Source organism: Cyrtonyx montezumae, unplaced genomic scaffold, assembly GCF_038088225.1.
Source record: "Cyrtonyx montezumae isolate F1298 unplaced genomic scaffold, pur_monq_1.0 scaffold_24, whole genome shotgun sequence".
NCBI classification, from domain to species: domain Eukaryota; kingdom Metazoa; phylum Chordata; class Aves; order Galliformes; family Odontophoridae; genus Cyrtonyx; species Cyrtonyx montezumae.
In genome coordinates, this window is record NW_027071981.1 from 7182953 (window position 1) to 7204021 (window position 21069).

The 21069-nt window shown below is 37.8% G+C and overlaps 1 protein-coding gene across 1 annotated transcript in view; it reads right to left on the minus strand.

Moving 5' to 3' along the window:
* The window catches only part of AFTPH (aftiphilin), a 43171-nt gene that overhangs the window by 11867 nt on the left and 10235 nt on the right, over positions 1-21069 (minus strand). The window contains 5 exon segments of the mRNA XM_065739587.1: positions 5718-5840; positions 7941-7997; positions 8309-8435; positions 8928-9079; positions 18389-20195. Coding sequence (XP_065595659.1) covers positions 5718-5840; positions 7941-7997; positions 8309-8435; positions 8928-9079; positions 18389-20164 — 2235 coding nt within the window. The 5' untranslated portion in view covers positions 20165-20195.

Genomic DNA, 21069 nt, shown 5'->3' on the forward strand with positions numbered 1-21069 from the left:
TAGACAACCAGTAAGGCATAGTTGAAAGTTAAATTAATATTACTTTCACAAATGACAAAGCATTTTGCACAGAATCATGTATATGCAATTTAGAGGACAATTTCAGAATAGGGTTATTAGTGAAAGCTGTCTATATCCATGCTGTAACCCAATTATAGACAAATCTAGTTATTTACTATGAAATAGTGCATGACTGTATCTGGTGGATTTTTGTTTTAACAGACAGAAACCTTACACATGAAAGATAAACTATCCACGAAAAAGTTCATCAGAAAAAAAAACAACAAATTCATTATCCCTTTGTGATTAAATCATTTCAATATTTAAACCAGTGGGAAGATTAACAAGAGGAACATGGAAACTGACTCCTTCTGTGGGTCCATCCTTGTCTTTCCATTTACTCTTGTTCAGTCTTTCTGCGTATGCATACACACAAGTAAATTAAACAAGCAGCAGGGACATTTGTTTTACAAGGAAGGCGTGTTTAGCAACTTGCAAGTGCTGTCCTGTATTCTCAGAACACAGACCAATAGGATAGTATCATAAATGCCTGAAAAAGTAGATCTTCCTACTTTTGTGTATTTAATTACCATTCTACCCCCAGTGAATTCAACTTCCCAAGTTTAATACAACTAACAGAAAAATAACACTTGCAGAAGAAAAGAAATTGAAGTTCTCCACAACATTACTCAAAATGCATCACTTCAGTGGCATAGATGTGCCCTGTGTTTGCTTTTATAGAAAGTTGGGCTATTCATTTTACTTTCAAAAATTTATTATTCAATACTGAAATAATATTCAGATTCAAGAATCAACACTGCAGCAAACTGAGCTAGCATTGTACAATTCAGCTAATTATAAAAGGTTTTTGCTAGAAAATAGGTGATTATGGAAAGAAAAGGGAACTGGAGACTTCTGCATTTACTTAGAGTAAAACCTTGCCTAGGAAAACCTTTCCTGCTTAGTGACTTGGAAATATTTCCAATACTGTGGAACACAACTATGACAATATTCACCCGAAGGAGCTTAAGGAGCTGATGCTACATTTTTTACTTTGCTCTGGTAATGAAATTACTGGCACTGAAATGATTTGGATGGAAAAAAGCATGTTACCAGTGTAGAAGCTATACCTGAGATTAAGTTATGATCTCTATGATTAATAGCTTGTATAAAGTTTGCTGCACCTAAAATATATTAGCACTAAATAGAGGTTTCCTTCTTTTTTTTAAATCAAATTAAGAAAGAAATGGAGGCCAGTATAATTTAGTAGTCCTCTGGAGTGAACAAAATGAGCTAAAGCGAAACAGAGTAGTTTCCTACCAGTTCTCAGATACTGTCAAAAGACCAAGTCAGGATTGAAGAGTCCTGATAAGTCCATGACAGTATTGCATGGAAAAGGTGATACCAATGGCTGGCTCAGCTTTTCACTTTAATGATTACATGATTCTCAGACTTGCTAAGGAGAGGGCAAAGGATGTGATGAATTCTTCCTAAAATGGAAAAAAAGATATCTGACTCCAAATCAGTACGTATACTGCACATACTACCTGTTTCTGTGGGATGAGGCCACTCTGCTGACTTCAATTGCTTGCAAAAAAGGGGGTGGCAAGTGAATTAGACCTCACCTACACAACATGTTGGCAAGCCCTGGTCCACGCATCAGCAAACAAAGCAAAGGGAGAGGGCAGAAACAAAAGCCAATAAACCAGAAAGGAAAACTTTCCTGTTTCTAATCTCCTTGGCCCTAAGAAAAGTAACTATTCCGAGGCACCTGAACTCAGATAAGGGAAACGTCCTGAAAATAGGAATATAATCTTCTGTCTTTCAGAGTCTGCAAGGCTGCTAGACTGCTGTATTCACAACTAGCATTTTAGTAACACACTTAAAAGAAAAGCACCCAATCTAGAATAATGTTGAGATAAAAGAAAACTGTTCTTGCTCCTCCCTCCATTTTAGATTACAGGACGTAGTACAGAAAAAGTATACTCTTATCTGCTAGACCATTACTTTGAATGTTAAGAAAATAAGGAAGAGAAAACTAAAATGCCTGCTCATTTTACTGCATCGTGTTTCATTTGGACAAAAGGAAGAGATGCTTTCACACAGTAATTTTAGAATGGTATTATGTAAGATTTTTCTTAACATTCAAAAGTCTAAAATGTGTTTGTTTCCATGTCAATGATTAGCCAAGAAAACCAACTCCTCCCTCATCCCTTCCCCCCTCTAAAGGGAAGTACTTTGCTGTCTTAAAGCTGAAGGAAAGATAGGAAGACCTGTAATACAAATGTATGACCAATCTTTAAATAGATCCCTTGAATGAGTACCATAAGCATGACTTTCAGAAAAAGGCTCACACAGACATAACTCATACATTTCATTGTATGTAGCCATTGGCACAATTGCAAAAGCTCTGGAATGTGTTTTTCTGTAGACACCACCTACTTTAAGCAACTCAGTTGCATCTAACAGAATATTTATATCCTGTATTATCTCCTAGCTGCAGATTTCTTCCCTCTGTCAGAGTTACATACATTCTTGGATCTTTCTCACATGTGTAACTGGAGAGCAGTTCCATGATGGAGCCTCTGGCTGGTGGCCAATTACATGGCAGTTTGCATCTGTCATTGTTAGAAGTCCTGATGGTCCCTTACGTAATTAATAGTGTTTTTAAAGACTGTCACCCCATGAGGTTTAATTAAGTTTCAATCCCTAACAGCCAGCAAGTGTAAGATACATATTCTGTTACAAGCTTCAGAATTAGAGATCACATTATATGCATGCAGATGTGCCGTAATAGGCACCTGCAGAAAAGAATTACTGGCAACTTTTTTCTAGAAAAGACTGAGTCATCACAGATTTCTATTCCAACATTAATCTTAATAAGTAAAGCTAAGCAGGTAATGAACCACAAAGTAATCCTGTATGCTGGGACAAAGTTACCACTCAACTCTATCAAAGATAGGTATTTCCTAACAGAAAAGAGGATGCTTTGAAACAATAGGAAAAAAGTTGAAATATTTATATAACTTTTTGCAAGAAAGCCAGGAGAAGAAAGTAATTGAAATTTTAAATTACGCTAATCAGAGAACAACATCAAATCAGGAGAAATCAGAGAACATTAAGCCCAGACAGCAACTTCTTTGACAAGCATTGGAGTATATTTTAGTAGCACTGACAGAAGACAGTCATGGTATTCTTTTGACAAGTCAAAACCTTGTCATTGCAGTTTGAATGGCCCAGAAGATTTGCCCACTGTATTCCCATGGCCTAAACAATGCAAATGAGATCTGCTGCAGGGAGTGAGACCAGAACATACAGAATTTATATAATAACTAGGAAAAAATTACTGCAGCCGATTTTATTCTTTTCTTACAGTTACTTTATTTCAAATGCTATTTTAATTTATGCACCATTTGCTCCATTCATCCACAGCCTAAAAACTAAGGAGGTATCTCTTTGATTCTACAAATGCTTCTCCCACCTCCACTTATCCATCAACACAATCTTATTTGATCAGTATCATACACACACAGCCACAGATCTGATGCAATGTTGGGCTATCAAGAAGAGAACTTTTCTTCTTTCCCAAGCAAAGCACAGAAATCTGCTGACCAAGATCTCTCTTCCAAATGAGGAAGCCAATATTCTGAAGTTTCTGCATACAAGTGTGACCCATCACCATCATTTGATAATGGAAGAATTTAGATATTCCACCAGATTAATGTGCAATTATTTAGTTAAGCTCAAAGATGCATACAATTGTTCCTGAATTACCAGTGTTTAGAATAAGTAATTCTGGGGTCCACTAAAATCACCTATTATATTTCTATTGCATATTAATTAATATTTATAGCACAGTTCATGAGATGTTTTGGAAAGCTTGGATACATTTTCTCGTTATCATTAAAACACATAATATTCCTAAAAGGCAGTCTGTGTGATGTGAAGCAAACTATTTTTCTAAAAGCAAGCTAAAACCACGAGGCATTAAGAGAATATAATGTCAAGACTGAAACAAGATGTCTGAGACCATGGTTGATTGTCCATGCCCAGAAGCTTAATGTCACTTAACTGCAGCCTCTTAGAGTTCTTAAAGGTTAGAGCTTTAACTCACCTCCTTCCCAAAAGCTTTTTCCAGTATTTGTTTTTTTTTAATGAAAGAAAATAATTTAGGGCCAGCAATGCAGACAGATCCTATGAAAGCTTTTTATACATATTGATGGGTCACAAATATCAAACTGAAATGGACTTGTCAGAATATTAAGCTAAGGGGCAAGAAAAATCAAGCAGCTGTGACAAGTAATTGGATAATCTGCTACAGAAGTACCCAAAAGTACAAATCACATGACTAAAGGAAAACGTGGACTTCAATAAGTAGGGGTTCATATTTTCAGCACTCAGCACAAGGACTGCCAAGCAACTAAGATGGGATATGTCAAAGATACTGCTATCCTAGGCTCTTGCAGCTCTCTACGCTATAGGGTTTAATCTGTGCTTCTCCCAGTAAAAACCTGAACTTTGCAAAAAGCCTGTGAAATTCTCTAAATCCATTGAAATATAGAAGTTGGACATGAGATTATCGTAACCACTCTGAGTGGAAGAAATCACTTGTTTTTAATACATACTTCAGCTGCTCAGTTCAACTACAGGATTCGTGAGGGTCAGTAGATATAGGAAGTGTCACCAAATATGTACAGTACTTTATAATAACAACCTCAGTACTGAGCCCACTGACACACTGCTATTACACAATGGAAAAGATTGTTCCACTAGCATAAGCACATCAGTTACAGCTCTGCTCTACAGCAAAGCAATGACTGCAAGGAAATCACTATACCCAGAATTAAGGTTACAAACAGCACAAAGACAACTCATCCTGGAATGCCCGCAATCAGAAGACACAAGTACAAAGTAACCAAATGCTGGGCAGATAAAACAAGACCTGTGCTAAGGAGAGAAACAGCTGACTTTCTCTGAATACATGCCAAGCACCATTATAGTCACACAGAAAATTAAACATCTCTGTATATTATGCTAGCTAGCTGCCAAGCAGACACACTACAACATATGACATAAAAGGTCTTCTAATGTCAAAATACCAGAAAAACAAAAGTAATACCCAGAAAATTTAGAATTCAGAGGATTCAAAAGCTCACTCTTAAGCTCCTCTGAACTCATTCCGTATCTGGCTTGAACAATAGAAACCAGAGAAGTGACTTGGAGCTGTTCAACGAATAATTATTGACAAAAATCTGACACAGAACTCCAATAATGAAAAAATTAGGTAGTCATGCTTTTAACAACTGTACCCAGAAGCCCTTTACAGGCAACTGGGCTAATTTTTATGGTACTCAGAAAGAAAAAGGAAAAAGCATAAACCAAGCACTGTCAAAATACAATAAGCTTTAGATAAAGAAAAGAGAACATCAGCAGAAGGAATTACTTAGTTTATCAAACTAAGTTGCTATATATCAGTAGAAGTCATCAGGACTCTTAAATGTTGGCCACCAACTGCTGTGGTCTTATCTTGGGGACTCCCTTCCAGTCACACATGAAGAGTAGATCCAACAGTATGTCTTCAATCTGATGCAAGGAACGCCTGCCTTTGATATAGGTGCCTTTGAAAACTTAAGTAATTAAAATATGAAGGAAGAGGCAAGGCATTCCATTATTTCCCTCATTCATTCTTTTTCTCTCTCCCTCTATCTGGTTTTTACCTGGAACTGATCAGATGCACATGTGTTCATCTCTGGTGATACAGGAGGTGTCTGTCCTATGGAAGCTATCTTTTCTGCTGCAGATATTGGTTTCAAAGGTTCCTTGGTAGGCTCAAGCATACCCTAAAAATAAAACAAAATAGAAAAATCACATGCCTGCATGCATAAATATGCACACACGTATAGATTTCAGGAACTGCAGACGCTGGAAGGGAGTGCATTCATTCTGTTTCAACCATTAACTAATTCAGAAGAAATCAGTCAAATTATCAGTTTGTAGAATGATCTTAAGAAGAACTATAATTATTGATGTGGATAAAAATGCATTAAAAAGCATTAAGAAAACAAATACTTTGTTGTTGTTGTTCAAAACTTCAGCCTTTAGTTCAAAAGTTAAAAGAACAGCTCTAAAAGATGACCAAAATCTTTGATCTTCCTGAATGAAAAAAGTCTATAGATAGGCAAAGTTTCACCCCGAGATAGGCAAACCACGTCTGAAGATGAAACTATGAAAAAAAACACAACATGGGATGTGTTAGTACCAAATTTAAATAATTTCAGGAAATCTATCAAGACAGGTGTCTCACAAACATTTCTGTAGCGTGATAGTGGAGCCTGGAATTTTACCACCAACCGACCCTTCTGGACAGCACAGAAACATCTGAAGTACTGCAGTAGGAGAAAGAATCAAGCCACTTCACTTGTAACATCATTTCCACCTGACTTATCACATGCTTAAGTATATGAACAACTGAGGAGATAATTAATCAGCAACACGAAAAAACAGCGGTTGCTCTGAGATGCATTATCTCCTGGTTTAACAGAATACCACGCTTACATCCAAAGAGGTGCCCATGCTGACCTTGATACATCAGAAAACAACTGCTCTAGGAATTAACTACAGAAGTCACTCTGGGAAATTAACCTACGGATTAAATTATACTAAGACAAAGAAAACTGAAACCGTTTTGTATTCAATTTGTGAATGACCGTTTTAAAAAGAACACACACACACGTTCTTTTTTTCTGAAAAGCTACACAAACATACATATATAAAATATATAGACAGTACTATACAAACTAGCAAAAAAGGCAAATCTTCTGGATAATTTTACTGTTACTGAAATGCCAAGCAAGAACTGCAGAGTATTGACTTAGGTGGAAACAGCTGATCCTACAACAGCAGGTTTCTTGGCTTTCCTTCACAGTCCACACAAACCTAAATTACACTTGCTATTCTTATTTAACACTAGGGGCAATACAGCAATACTTTTCATAATATATTTTCTGTATGTCTAAACAGTCCATTGGCTTGGAAGCAGAGTGTAAAGGCAGGAAGGGAAGAGAAAAAGGAAAAGGGAAGGAAAAGAAGAAAAACACATTTTAGAAGAATTGGAATTCTTAGGAAGTGCAGATACCAACACTGCAGATTTTTTTATTTATTTTTTTTACACACATCCATATGTAGGCCCCTTATTAATCCATACGTGGGTCCTTCACTAATATGCCAGTAACACTACAAAGCATTACTATGCTTACCTTTTGATACGGGGGACATAAAGATGCAATCAAACAATAAACACTCTCACAGAAAAACTACTGCCTGAAGAGCAATGCTTCAGAGAGTTGAGAAAATCTACACACAAGTAAAGGAATATTGCAGCTACCCACCCATTCTTAACCTTTCTTTAAAGCATCTGGTCTTAGTGCCAGGGCTTCCCACCACTGCTGCTCTGAATTGATATTTTAATTTATTGTGTTGTCCATTCATTATTTTTAACTACTAATTAACCACCTAGCCTCCCACATCAAGTTTCAACTGACATTTTTACATCTCTGTCTTGTATTTAATAATTAAAAATCAATATGAACTTTTTGTTGCCATTTACACATTAATGTACTTCTTCATCAATTTTTCTTTTTATAAAATGCTTAGACTAGCTAGTCTACCATGTTAGATAAATAGATCGCTCTATGAAATGAGTAGATCAATACTTTTCTCATTTAAAATATTAAAATTTCGTGATGCACGCATCACAGAAATTGTGTATTTCATTATTCTTTTGTACAATTTCAATTTCAACTGAAGCCTAAACCATAATTGAACTTACAGACACATCTTCCATACTTGGTGCTTAGTGCTATTTAATGTATTGCACTATATAATGCTGTGGCAACTATAAAAACAAACAAACAAACAAAAAACACATCAAGAAAGCTTACCAGTCCTGCTGCATACATGGGTACTATGACGGGCTGTTTCTTGTTGCCTGTAAAGAGCTGATAAAAGAAAATTTTCTTAAGAGGTGCTGCCACACCGTTTTAGTGATTATAATATTGTTTCAGTGTTGTTCCAAACATGTATGAGACTAAAGAGAATGAAGTTATTTTAAACATGATGATTAAAAGTATATGAAACTTTAATATCAATAGGAAGTGTAAGAACTTTATCTTGTAAGACAGTATGCTATGAAAAGCCATATTTAGCACAGCTATACAATTAAGAGGCAAGTATTCATACAGAACCACTTCAATCCAATACTACATTTTAAGCAGCTTTGTTATTTAGAAAGCTTTACTGACAGACTCACAATATTCCTTGTGTCGATTCCCAAGGAGCACAAAAGTTTTTTGTTGCTGTGGGAGCCACCCCACTGGTATCGCAGTCCATATGCATCGTGGATATCCTGCAGCTCTGTCCACACATCCGTCAGTTCCCTACACAACCCATCATAAATTGAACGTCACCAACAGCAAGTTGCCAGCTTTCAACCTTGATTCTCATTTTTAGTACAAGTGTTTTAATGTACATTCCAATTAAACTTAAACCCAGGCATGACACTCTGGGGACCCAAAGCTGCGAGGTGTTCTCAAAACAATTATACTTCAGAGCCACAGCAGGCAGAACAAGATCTACTTAGATTTCACCATCACAGGAATAAATAAAGCAATTTACAGCAAGTGTAACTAATATGGTACATTCTGATTAACACAGAGACACCACTTAAAAGAGATGCTGCTGACTAAGTAAAATACCCCTGGTACAGTGTAATCACTGAAAACAACCAATCTGCTAGATGGCTAATCTTAATGCTTTTTTGAAATAATCAATGGAAACAACTCATTTTGAATTACTGCTGTATGCTTTAAGTTACCACAGAAGCCATATTTCTAATTCATTTCAAATAAGTTGTGTTAGCAGTTTCTTACCCAGCATTTGCTAAGGTCTCCTCAGTCGCTGTCTGCTTTTCACCCGCTTCCAGCAAATGATTCAAGGAAATTATCTCTTTTTCAATTTCAAGAACAGGCATGGAAGGGAAGCAGACTTCAAATATTCGTTCCAGACGACATATCAATGTTGTCTGTATCAAAAAGAAAGATATTTAGATCATCTTTTGTGAACTGTTCTAAAGAAAATTAGTCTGAAATTATAAAATTATGACAGAAAACAATCTGTAGCTGATGCAAGGCTTCACCTACCTTACCCTACAGAGCTGCCAGAGAACCACATGACTTTGTTACCACCAAATACAGACTGTAAGCTATTGAGAAAGGGTCTTATCCTCTCTACCATGAGCTCTTACAGAAGAGTTCAGAAGAGTTACTCTTTATTACAAATAGCAAAAAAAAAAAAAGCAAAAAGTATTAAGCTATACTTAAAATACATGAAAGTATCCAGTTCTACATACTCTAAGAGTTTTACTGAACACACTTTTGATATTGTTATCTGAAATACATATCAGAAAACAGATATCATTTCATTTAAAGACAGTGCTCATCCATCCAAACTTGATACATAGTGTGGATTCAGAAGACAGCCCCACTTGTTGTAAGATGAAATTGAAAGCCTCACAAAATTTAGCCCCAAAATAATGAGCAAGAACATCTATAACGCAAAGACTGCACACTTCCTAAAAAAATCTATTAGCATCAATGATTCAGATGTAGAAAAACTATAATCCTCAGCTTCATTTCCTATCATACATAGAATTTACCATGAGATAAATTCTTCAGGAAAAGAAAAAAACAAAAAACAGCAAAAGAACAACAAACATTCATTTCTTGCCTCCAAATCTATTGATATGCTTTTACACACTTGAAGTTATTTAATTTAAAGAAGAATCGCTTTTCTCCCAGCAGTTTCCCTTTCCTCATGTTCACAATTCAGATAGTTGATGCTGAATGCTGCAGTTCTCCAGGGCTTAAGAACCAATTGTGGAAATGTTTCCATCCTAGCCAAACATACAACAAACCACCAACACCAAAAAAGCCCACTAAGTTGTATTTCAGCTGAGTAAGAAGCCAGCTAGAAAGCAGCATGGTTTGCACAACCACAGCTTTATCGGTGTTTCTCTCATCTGACCATCTTCCAGCTAACTTACATTATAAACTTGAGATGAGCATATAAACACTCAAACTTTGTGGGATGGCTAGAGATCTATATTCTAGAGTTTTCAGAGACTAGATAGAATTTCCTGCTTGTAAAAGTAGCTGCTACTACATCTTGATGTCACCATCATTTCAGTGCCCGTTTGAAGGAAGCTCCAGGATCTGAGGAAGGCAGAAACTGTTCCCAGCACAGGAAGCATCTTCCCTGCACTTCTCACCACTACTGCCATGACCACTCCAGTTGTATAGGATAAGGCCTCAGAATCAAAGAGCATGAATTGGTACTAATAATTTCAAAGCACTTTAATTCCACAGTGTGCACTGGAGAACGCTCAGACACAAGACACTGTGTGCCTTGACAGCTGGATTGAATGTTTAAAAAAAACAAAAAAATCTTCCACCAGCACAATAAAAAAAGCCTTCTTTTTTTGGCCAGCGTAGTAAGCTTTAAGCTCTTCCCTTAAATGTCTCCCTTCTCAGTTGCATTTCAATAAAGCCACAGAATTTCAACCTCATTACAGCTGTGTGAACTGTGTTAGACAGCAGATGGAGCACTAAAACAGCACATGTTTTCTTCCGGCCCTGTTCAACCAGTTAGAAACAGGTAACCAGTTATCTCCTATCACTTCTTAAAAAGTACCAATTGCAATGTATGCTCCTAGAAAGAAACCTAAGCCTCTTTAACATCCTTATTTTTCACAGAATAACGTATCTCTCTTCTTGCTAGGATGCAAGCTTAGCATCTCTCTCTCGTTCTCACTCACCACAAGCTCCTCAACAGGCACCTCTGTGATAATCTGCTGCCCTGTACAGGGGGCAGCACCCACCAGCTCCAATGCCTGTTGTTCTGCTGGGGATGTGGAAGAGGAGCTGAGTAGGCAGCATCCATCCTTCAGCACATGCCAGCAGAGCTATGCCTGCAGAGCCCTCCCGAGGAGATGCAGCATATTCCAGGCAGTAATGCTACATTCACAAATACAAACCTCAGTCTGAGGTTTTCTCAGACAACTGAACTTAAAAAAGATTCAGAGAAGGAAGGGTTGTAGAAGGAAGTTATGTATTTTAACTAGACCAACCGATACAGCTGGGACATGCGTTAGGCACACCGAGCATCGGCTTCACAGAAACCACCTACAACATTTCCCATCAGAAAATTTATTTCATTTGCCTCATATCTTGCCTCAATTCAGCAAACCACTGACCACATACAGCAGCAAACAACACAGACACAAAGGTTAAGCAATCAGAACACTGTGATTCTTTGTGCTTAAGTAAAATGAGCACTCAGGAGTCTGCTCTCCCTAGCCAGCTCCTAACCACAGAATGCAGGACAGTTAACTTGCTTACCATGTCATCAGTTTTTGTACCTGCAAATAGATATATATCTATATATGCCTGACATGCAGTAACAGCCACCAGATCAGTTATAAGCATTGTGTTAATAATGGCATTTTGATATATTATCAAATGATCTGAATATCTGAATTACGCAGCATTCCTGACTCATTTTTTCCCCTCCTCTTCATTATCCCACTGGTATTTTCTGACTAGAGTGAGTCATGTTCCATGGTGTAGCATTTTCCTTTCAAGTTTAATCATGCCTTAATGCCCATTGTGGCCATACAGTACAAGTTACATTACCTGTTACAATACCTGTAGACTGTTTTGCATTTACTGATCAAAACAAATACACTAATTTAGAAACCAGAATGATGTTTAGTTATACTACCTCAATGCTTCAGCAAACAAAAGCACACTTAAGTTATAACAAAACAACTTTGTGTACAATGCATCAGTTGCTATTAACATACATGAATGGGTGAAGTTCCTTTCATGTCAATAATACAGCAGAAACATGTATTCCTAGAGACAGAGAAGAATCAGAAGAAAGGCAGCATATCATGACAATAGAAAGGCATTAGGTTTCTGGGAAAGGATGAACATTTGAGAACGCTTTAGTCACTAAAAACAAACTTAGATAATGAATGAATTAAGAAAAAGTCTCTGTGAACCAACTCAGAACCCACTTTCAAATTTGAACTCAAAAATTGTGCCAAAATTTCAAGCACAGTTTAATTATAGCATTCTCTGCACTTCTCTTCATCTTTTCTAAGTCTCCAGAAGCGCTCAGCCCTTACTTATATATAGTAGAGAAGAACTGTTTCCATAGCAAACCAGAATAATTACTCTGTGTGTGCAAATAGACAGAGGGATGAGCGCATGCAGGCCCAGATCTCCAGCAATGGCAGGCTCCCTCCAGGAAGTTTTTCTTCTAACTGTTAAGGAAATACTGCACTGCCAGTGCTCAGGTACAGACAGCATGAGCAAGACTTGAAATTAATTAACATTTCTCTTCTACAAACCTCATTCTGTTGTTTGTATAAAGCAAACTTCTAAGAAAACATTACTTGTGTCATGAACAGTAGGAACATGACTTTCAGGAAGAAAAATCCTTTAAGAATTCAATGTACTTGAAGGAAACTTCTAACGCCCAGCACCCACACACCATACCACCAAGTAACTCCCAGCATATGCCTTCTTCCCTCGAGAAAGAGCACTCTCACTAGGCTTATATAATCGAACCCTGAAAAGAGACAACTTCATTCCACTTTCTGAAGTACTGAAATATTTGATACTTTAGAATTCTGCACTGCAATTTGACAAGAGTTAACACTTACAGGCATTTACTAAAGGTATAAATGAAGGCCAGAGCTGCCATTCTAAAAATTAACTGTGATTCTCCAGCAATAGGTTCAAAACACCATAGTTTCTGTGACTGCATAGAAGTTCTTGAGAAATGTGTAAGATTTTGATTGTTTAGGTGTTGACTACGAAATATATCACAGATATAACAGACTTTCAAGTGAGAACTACAGCCACAGAGTTGGAACTTATCTTCTAAGCTGTGTAAACAGAAGAAATAAGATCCAGACCTCTGAGCTGGAAGGCCGAAGTATGTGCTTTACAAGATCTGTTTTTCCTCTCCATTACAAGATTACAGAACCAATGCATTCCTTCCATATGCTAAGGCTAACCCGGTCACAGAGCAACCTAAATCCCCCCCAGCTCTCTGCATGTGAACTCAGCAGTGATGACAGCTCACTGCCACTCTTCAGAGCTGTGCAAAGAAGAGACGCAGCTTCCTGTAAAGACAGGAAGGGTTATGCTACACAAACAGACAACATGAATCAAAGCTTTCACCATACTGTGACTTTAATACTTTTCCAGGTGAAGTGTCATGTTTATTTCTGTAACCTGCAAGCTCTGCTTAGCAAACAGAGCACCTTCACGGAGCAGCAGGAGAAGAGCTGCCAGCAGAAAAGCTCCTGAGCCGAGAGGAAAAGCAGAGCTTACAAAGTACACTAGCTTAACTTCTCATGATTCCAAGGTGGTGGCTTTTCTTCTCTCTCTCCTTCCCTTGAAAAGCAGTTACATTCAAGATAGTGACAGAAATTTCTTAAGAGAGAAATACCAGAAGGAACTGTTTCATTTATATTTATCTTCATTCATTACTGCAGATAACTTATAATGGAAATAGAGGTCCTAAGCTAGGATTTATAAGCCAGCATGAGAATGCTACTTATTCAATCAAGTACACTTTACAAGAGCTAAAACACCCTGAAAACTCACCAACAGAAGAGTAAATTGTTACCGTAAGAAGAACTATAAGAGTGGTAGCTCTAAATAACCCCCCAAAAAACATTTATCAGAAACTATAAAACAACTTTCTCCCAAAGGATTTTCTTTTACAAGTACCCATTAGCCAGCTTGTTCAGAAATATAGCAATTTTATTACCTGCTTTTAGTCATCTGTTAGTTGGTTGCACGTTCTTAAGAACTATACTATGAACATCAGAAAAACTGCTTCCAGATAGAGATTTCTCCTGCAAGTTGTTACCCAACTGTCTGAACTTAATTAAGCCAACACTACTTCAATTCATCCTAGTTAACTGGAGTCTGAAGTCCTTATGGCCACAGTTACTTTTTTTCTAAGAGGGTGACTCTTCACTCATTGGCCAAGACCAAGTAATCTCAACAAGACAAAGTTTTCTTCGTCTTGAAGTACTTTTGTGACTTAGTAACTGTACATCACCCACACTGATCAGCCTGAAGAGGAAGAGCACACAGACTCTCAAACCTCACTTTAAGGGCTGCTTCCCTTTCTCCCTCTTCCAGATTTGTTAACTCTCAGCTGAATCAGGGAAAACTTTGGGCCTTCAACAAAACCATTGCTCATCTCCTACTCCTCTAGAAATGTTTATACTCCTCAAGCGTAGCTGTGCAGTCATTTCACCCACCCCCGTGACTACTGAAGGTAAAAACTGTTCTTGTGCTTTGCTTAATCCTATATATACTGTTAACACAGTACTGCAGAATAACCTCCTCAGCTGACTAATGCTCAACACTATCTCATGCAAGAAGCTGCACTGTGAGCTTTATGTTCCTTGTAAACACATGCTACATGGTCATATAAAGGAGATTAATGCGTAAAGTACAGTATACATTTTCTCAAAACTTGTTAGATCAACCAGTTCACCCACAACTACATCCTAAATCAATTTCAATGAACTCAAAGGCTTGAGTTCAGTATAGGCCTGCCTGCAGCTACACTGAAACAAACAACTATATATCTTTGGCTGAAGAAAAAACATTACATGATCAGGGTACATAGAATTAAGATGGGTTCGAACAACAGCCTGTAATATCTGTGTTGTCCAGTCTCAGAAGCTGGAATCAAATGGGTTATATATAATTCCTATAATTTTATCTGAATGTGATAAACCCATTTGCCCAGTGGTGGATGCTCCACCCCTGGAGATAAAGGCCAAGTTGGATGGGGCCGTGTGAAATCTGCTCTAGTACTTGATCTAGCAGCTGACAACTCTGCCTGTGGCAGGGGAATTGGAACTTGATGATTCTTGATGTCCCCTCCAACCCAAGGTATTCTATGATTCTATACCATTACCTTTTCCTTCCATTAGCTAACACTATGGAACAGAAAAGTCCAGCGTATTACATATAATGTATTTCCAATCATGTGGAAGCTTCTGAGAGCCTTTAAGACCAAAAGCACAGGAGAAAAGGCTAAATGATCTTTTTGCCACTACAAGTTGCTACATTAGGTTGTTTTTGTGACCTTTTCCCCTTTCTTCTTTTATATTCTATATTTTATGAGGAAAAACTAGGTTAATTAGCTGAATTCATGCAAAGTCTACTTTATTAATTAAACATTATTCCAAATCTACAATTTTTAAAACAGCTTGCCTAACATGCACCTTATCATCATAAAACACAACATTTTGCTCTATCATTCATATCCAGGAAAAAAGCAACACAAACAGAAAAGAAAATACACAGAGACAAGCAATGAGGGAACCTGAGCCTTTATTTTACTCTCTGGATGGATGAACACTGTTGTGTACATCACTTTCACGTTTATGCAGTAATGCTGCTGATTAAGTGTTACTTTTCAGTTTTCTGCTTTTGCAAAGAACTATGCTGGGGTCATTTTGTTTATACACCATTGAGTACTATTACACTAGCACACCACAGTGAGCCTTTCAGACCCAGCATTACAGATTAAGTGTATTCAGTATCTTGTAAATGATCCCAGTTCATCTTCAGTGTGTGCCAAAGTTTCAATTTTCACATCCATCTCAAGTGTCTAGCACATGCTCTATTTCTCCCTCTTAACAAGTACTTTAAAATGGCTCTATTTTGTGGTTTGACCTCAATGACATCTTTTAATCATACATCAGAAAAATTAAACTTAGATTTTGATCACTTTTCTAGTATTTTGCATTACAAGTACTGGGGCTACTTGTTGGCTCACGTTAACTCAGTCTCAATACCTAGAACACACAAGGCAGTATTTCCAGTTGCAAAGTACCAAACTGTGCCTCCTTGGTTTAAAAACATAATTACTAAAGGTTAAAACATGCATTTGTTAACATAGGTGGATTTGGAAAAGGCTTTTGAAAACCTAAACCACTTCCAGAACACAAAATAAGCTTTCAAAGTGTACAGCTATTGTTTTTAAGAATTAACTGATAAATAACTAACATTAGCAACTAACATTTGCTGCAAGGCTGAGGCAACTGTTGCATCACAGAAAACTCATCCAGCTCAACTTCCCCTGCAGCTTGCAGAAGCAAGACAATAAGCTCTGGGATGTACTTCCTAACTTGCAAGAAGGACAGAATATCACCTTATAAGCAAACAGTCTCAGCTGAACGAAGTATAGATCACAATCATAGAATGGCCTGCGTTGAAAAGGACCTTAAAGATCATCTAGTTTCAACCCCCCTGCTGTAGGCAGGGTTGCCAGCCACTAGACCAGGCTGTCCAGAGGAAGAATGAAAAAAAATCTTTAGTTTGTTTACAATCCAACCAGACTTCTGCATGACTTTGACAGCTCACCCAAGAACTCCCACTGTAACTGAACTTGTTTGTTGTTAACATAGACGTGGGGATGGGAAAAAACATTACAGAACCTCTGAAGATTCCTCTTTTATAAAGCATCAACATTCAGAATTGTTTTCAACTGAAACTCCATCATAGAACTATAGAAAATTGAAAGAAAAAAAATGCTGGAAACTTTCTGATCAGTTCTTGAAAGCATGATTTAGCAGAATAGTGGATAATTTACTAGAATAACCTTCCCACCCTTTGTCAGATTCTGAACAATCTCTTTCAAGTGGAAACAGGAACAATTTAGATTAATTGCACTAATGACGTGAGCACTCCACCATTTCATGGTTGAATGAACAGAGCAGGTAACAATAGGTTTGTACTTCTGTCTTGAGAACGGGACCTGCTCACTCAGGTAGTCCCCTGCAACGAGGAAGGTTTTGCATAGACAAAAATCCATCTGCAGGTTCATTTGAGACTTTTTTGGTCTCACAAACTCAATATGAAATCCACTGTGTTAGTCACTGAACAAAACAGGAAGCAGGAAGTGTCAGGAGCCAAGGTTTATACCTTTTAACATGACAAGAACTCAAGGATAAGTCTAAAAGCTCTGTTTTACTAGCTTATGTTTGCAAAGCTCTGGCTGTCACAGCCTTCTTCTGAGAATCTATTTTGTCTATCACTGGTAAGAAATGTAAAGAGGAAGGGCTGTCACCAAGCTTGCAGGAGATCCTACAAGAAGAGAGTTACCTCATTTTCTTCTATTGACAGAGAAATTCCAAAACTTTTAGACACATTATCACCAGCCCTTTCCTGATGGTGCTGCTATGTATTTCAGAAAGATAACATTCTGAACTACTCACCTGAAATGAAAGAAGCAAGAGTCAGAACTTTAAGACAAATTGCTCTGAATTTTGTATAAGGTAGTATTAAATCCTTATAAAAACATACCTATGAATGAACAGGCACAGACTTCAAACATGACTTGTGAAAAGACCAAAAAGGTATTAATTCAGGAATTAATGCACATCTAACAGCTAAGGCAGAAAACCTAGGAGATAAGAAACAATCCTACTTCGCCTTCCACAAAACTCCTTATTGGATACAGCAGCATCTTCAAGAAATTATCAGTCCAATATTTGCAATGTTGCTATGATGTGCAGCTTACCATAATTGACATAACAGAGACTTATTTAAAAATAACTTTCAGATGTTTAATTTCCCAGGAGCTGGAATACCAGTGACAGAACTCGACAGGTCACATTTTATGATCAAGTCAGTGACTATTTTGAAACAAACAGCAACAGTGTTTGCCTGCAAAGTCAGATACCTCCTGATCATGTTCCCTAAGCAAATGAGCACAGCTATTAACAAACTGAATCATCATTTCTAATCAGATTTTTAAAAACACAATAGAGAATGGTGCTGAAAAAAAGTTGGAAACTAGTTGCCCCAGCTTTCAGACACTTATTTTATGCCTACTTAATGAAAAGGAAACATCAGAGAGCTCCCAAAAAAGCCATAAACTACTAAGCAAAGGAAGAACTATCACAGGCTCTGAAATGCTTATGATGGCTTATTACTTTGATCAGTTTATATAAAGGATCACATATAATCTTCAGAACAAATGCATACAAATTCCAACGTACCCTGCTCTAATTTTTCTGCAGGAAGTAATAGCGCACAAGATAAAAGAAGTAAATGCAGCATACTATTTCATACCAGTCTTTCTCACCAACCAAATTAAATCTCTCCCACAAGACAAACAAGGACTATCCAAACATCTGTTATACACAGAAGCAGGAACCAGGAAGAGCTTTATGCAGTAAAGCAGAATAATTCTGAGCAAGCAAAATCAGAAACATCCCTACCTGAACTGAAGGTGCTGGCTCTTGAGATTGCTTACTGGTAGTTCCCTGGAAAGACACTGAAGCAAAACTGTCAGTCTTGTGTAACACTGGACCATCAATCCTCACAGGTGTGTCTGTCCTATGTGACTGCCACGTTTCTTTTCTGTGATGAGATTCACCAGCTTGCTCATCTCCAAAGGCAGCCCAAGAACAGCTGTCCTTTTCTTCATCTTCAAAAGCATTCCAATCGGTAGCCTGGTTACATCCTGCTGAACTGAAGTCCGCAAAGTCGTCAGAGTCCTGAAAAGCAACACTCCCATCTTGAGATTTTGGCACTGAATCAAAGTCTCCAAATTCACTATCGTCTCCATTTTCTACCTCAGTAGTATGCTGGAAGTCTAAGCCAGAAGTTTTACTGGTAGCATCACATTCTAAAGTGTCGGCAGATTGATTTAGTTTAGCTTGATCCAACGTCGCTGGCATCTGAGAAACAGTACTTGTGTCCCTGAATTCACCAAATGCATCGCTAGGTTTGCTAACATGTGCAGGTTGTTCAGAAGTTCCCTCTAAAGCTAAAGCATTTCCTGAATCTTGAGCATTAACAAAAGCAGAAGATGCACTGCTGACTGAACCAAAATCACCAAAGTCATCATCACGTGTGTCATGGCAAGCTACAACTTCAGTACTACTTCCATCGTTCTTAACTTCCTCAGAATCATCCACGTTTTCTCTTCTGAGATCACTGCTTAAGCTTTCAGCCTCATCAACTTCGAGGTCCTCTGTTCCTGAAAAATCATCAAGCCGAGAAAAATCTTTGCCATTTTCTACACCACGTTGTTTTCTCCTTCCATTGCTTTCTTCATTTTCAGTAGTGCATATTGAACTTCCAGTTGTTTGAAACGTACCAGAAATAGTAAACTTATTAACTTCCAGTGCTGAGGAATCCTGTTCACAGCTAACTTCTGCAATACAAGTCTCTTCTTCAGTATGAATTACTCTGTTTACTCTATTGTTTTCCTGAATGTTCAGAGAGTCTCTTTCACCAACAACAGTGCATACTGTAGGCCCTGTTCCCTCCACATTGATTGTTTTTCTGTTTGTGAACGCAGCAAAATCTGCAAACCCTTCACCTGAGCTAGGAATTGAGTTCGAACTCTGCTCAGTACTATGGGTGCTAACAGTTTTTAGTCCCTTTGAATCACTGATGCTGTCTAGATCATCTGCTCCCTGAGGATTTACAGGGTCCAATGCTGCAAATCCATTTGTTAGAATCTCTAGACATGGAAGTTTTTCACCATTACAAGCATCTACTTGCTCATCTTGGCTTTCAACTGCTATATCAGTTATAACATCAAAAGAAAACCCCTCTGGTTTCCCAGTGTTTTCTCTTTGTTCCCCTCTCTTGTTTATGTCTTCTAAACTTACATCAAAAGCAGTACCTGAAGTTCTAAACTTAGATTTTTCTTTGCTGGTACTAGTAGGTAATGTATCAGAAAGTTCCTTAGGAGAAGTAGGAAGCTCTGCAATGCAGTCTTTAACATTTTTAACAGATGCGAAAGTTGCAATGCTAGCTACGTTGTCAGAATAATCATGAAGGGGTATAAAATGATTTGTGGGTATAAACTCCTCCTTTGGATGACTGTATTCTGCTGCATCAAAATCAGCAAAAGCTACGCCAGCAGTGCTCACACCAGAAAATCCTCCAAATTCTCCAAATTCATCTTCATCATCATCATCAGCTCCATTGTCTAGCGGCGGAGGGGATGAGGAGTACATTCGAATAATATCTGGTTCCATTGTTCAGTTCCACTTCGAAGTTAACAAATTTCTATTAAAAAAAAAAAGCATGTTAGAATTCAGATAATTTATTTATTTCTTGTTTAATGTTTCACATTTAAAAGTTTATGTATAGGTAAATGTCATTCATATTTGATGAGGAAGGAAGATAAGATACCACTGTGTAAAATGTTTGCAGAACGTTTACCCATAACTTTCAATATTGAAAGATACTGTTTTCTTTCCTTACGAAGAAGGTAAGCAAGGCTTATGGCAGAAGACAAGCAAAAAAGGATGGCAGCCTCAGCTGAAGCCTAGGACAACTACCTTTCTGTAGCAGTTCTGCAGGATACGGAAAGTAGATTATAAAGGTGATGCCAAGAATTCCTCTAAGCAGTTGTCCTGTTTTAGAAATCACAAGGAAGCTAGAGGATTGTTCGAGACTCTTGTAGACAACTACATGACCACATTCTCAGCAGACAGCACTGAAACATCAGAACATTCAATATATTTGTCTTGAGCTGTTGTGCAGCATAATAATGCAACTAAACTGAGCTCTAATCCACTAGTTGCCAAATTCCTGTCACCAGCAATTCACAAAATAGCCACTTACCCCTGAGTCCACCTTCTCCCACATGCAGTTTTGGCCTCAGTTGACCGTGTGACAGAAATTAAGCCACTTGATGGACAGCCAACAACAACGTACTGAAGATACCTTCACAGACAGCACCCTCAAACATTTCTAAAGCTGCTTCCACAAACTTTGAAGCTGTGTAGGAATGATAATGTTATAATTGCTAGCTGCGATCTACTGCCCAACTGTTTAAGTCTCTACCTGTTCATGGGTTTCTACCAGGTCTCCCTGTTACTAGGATTTTGTAACTCCAACACAAAGCGTGCTGTCCCCCTGCTGCTGCTGCCCACCT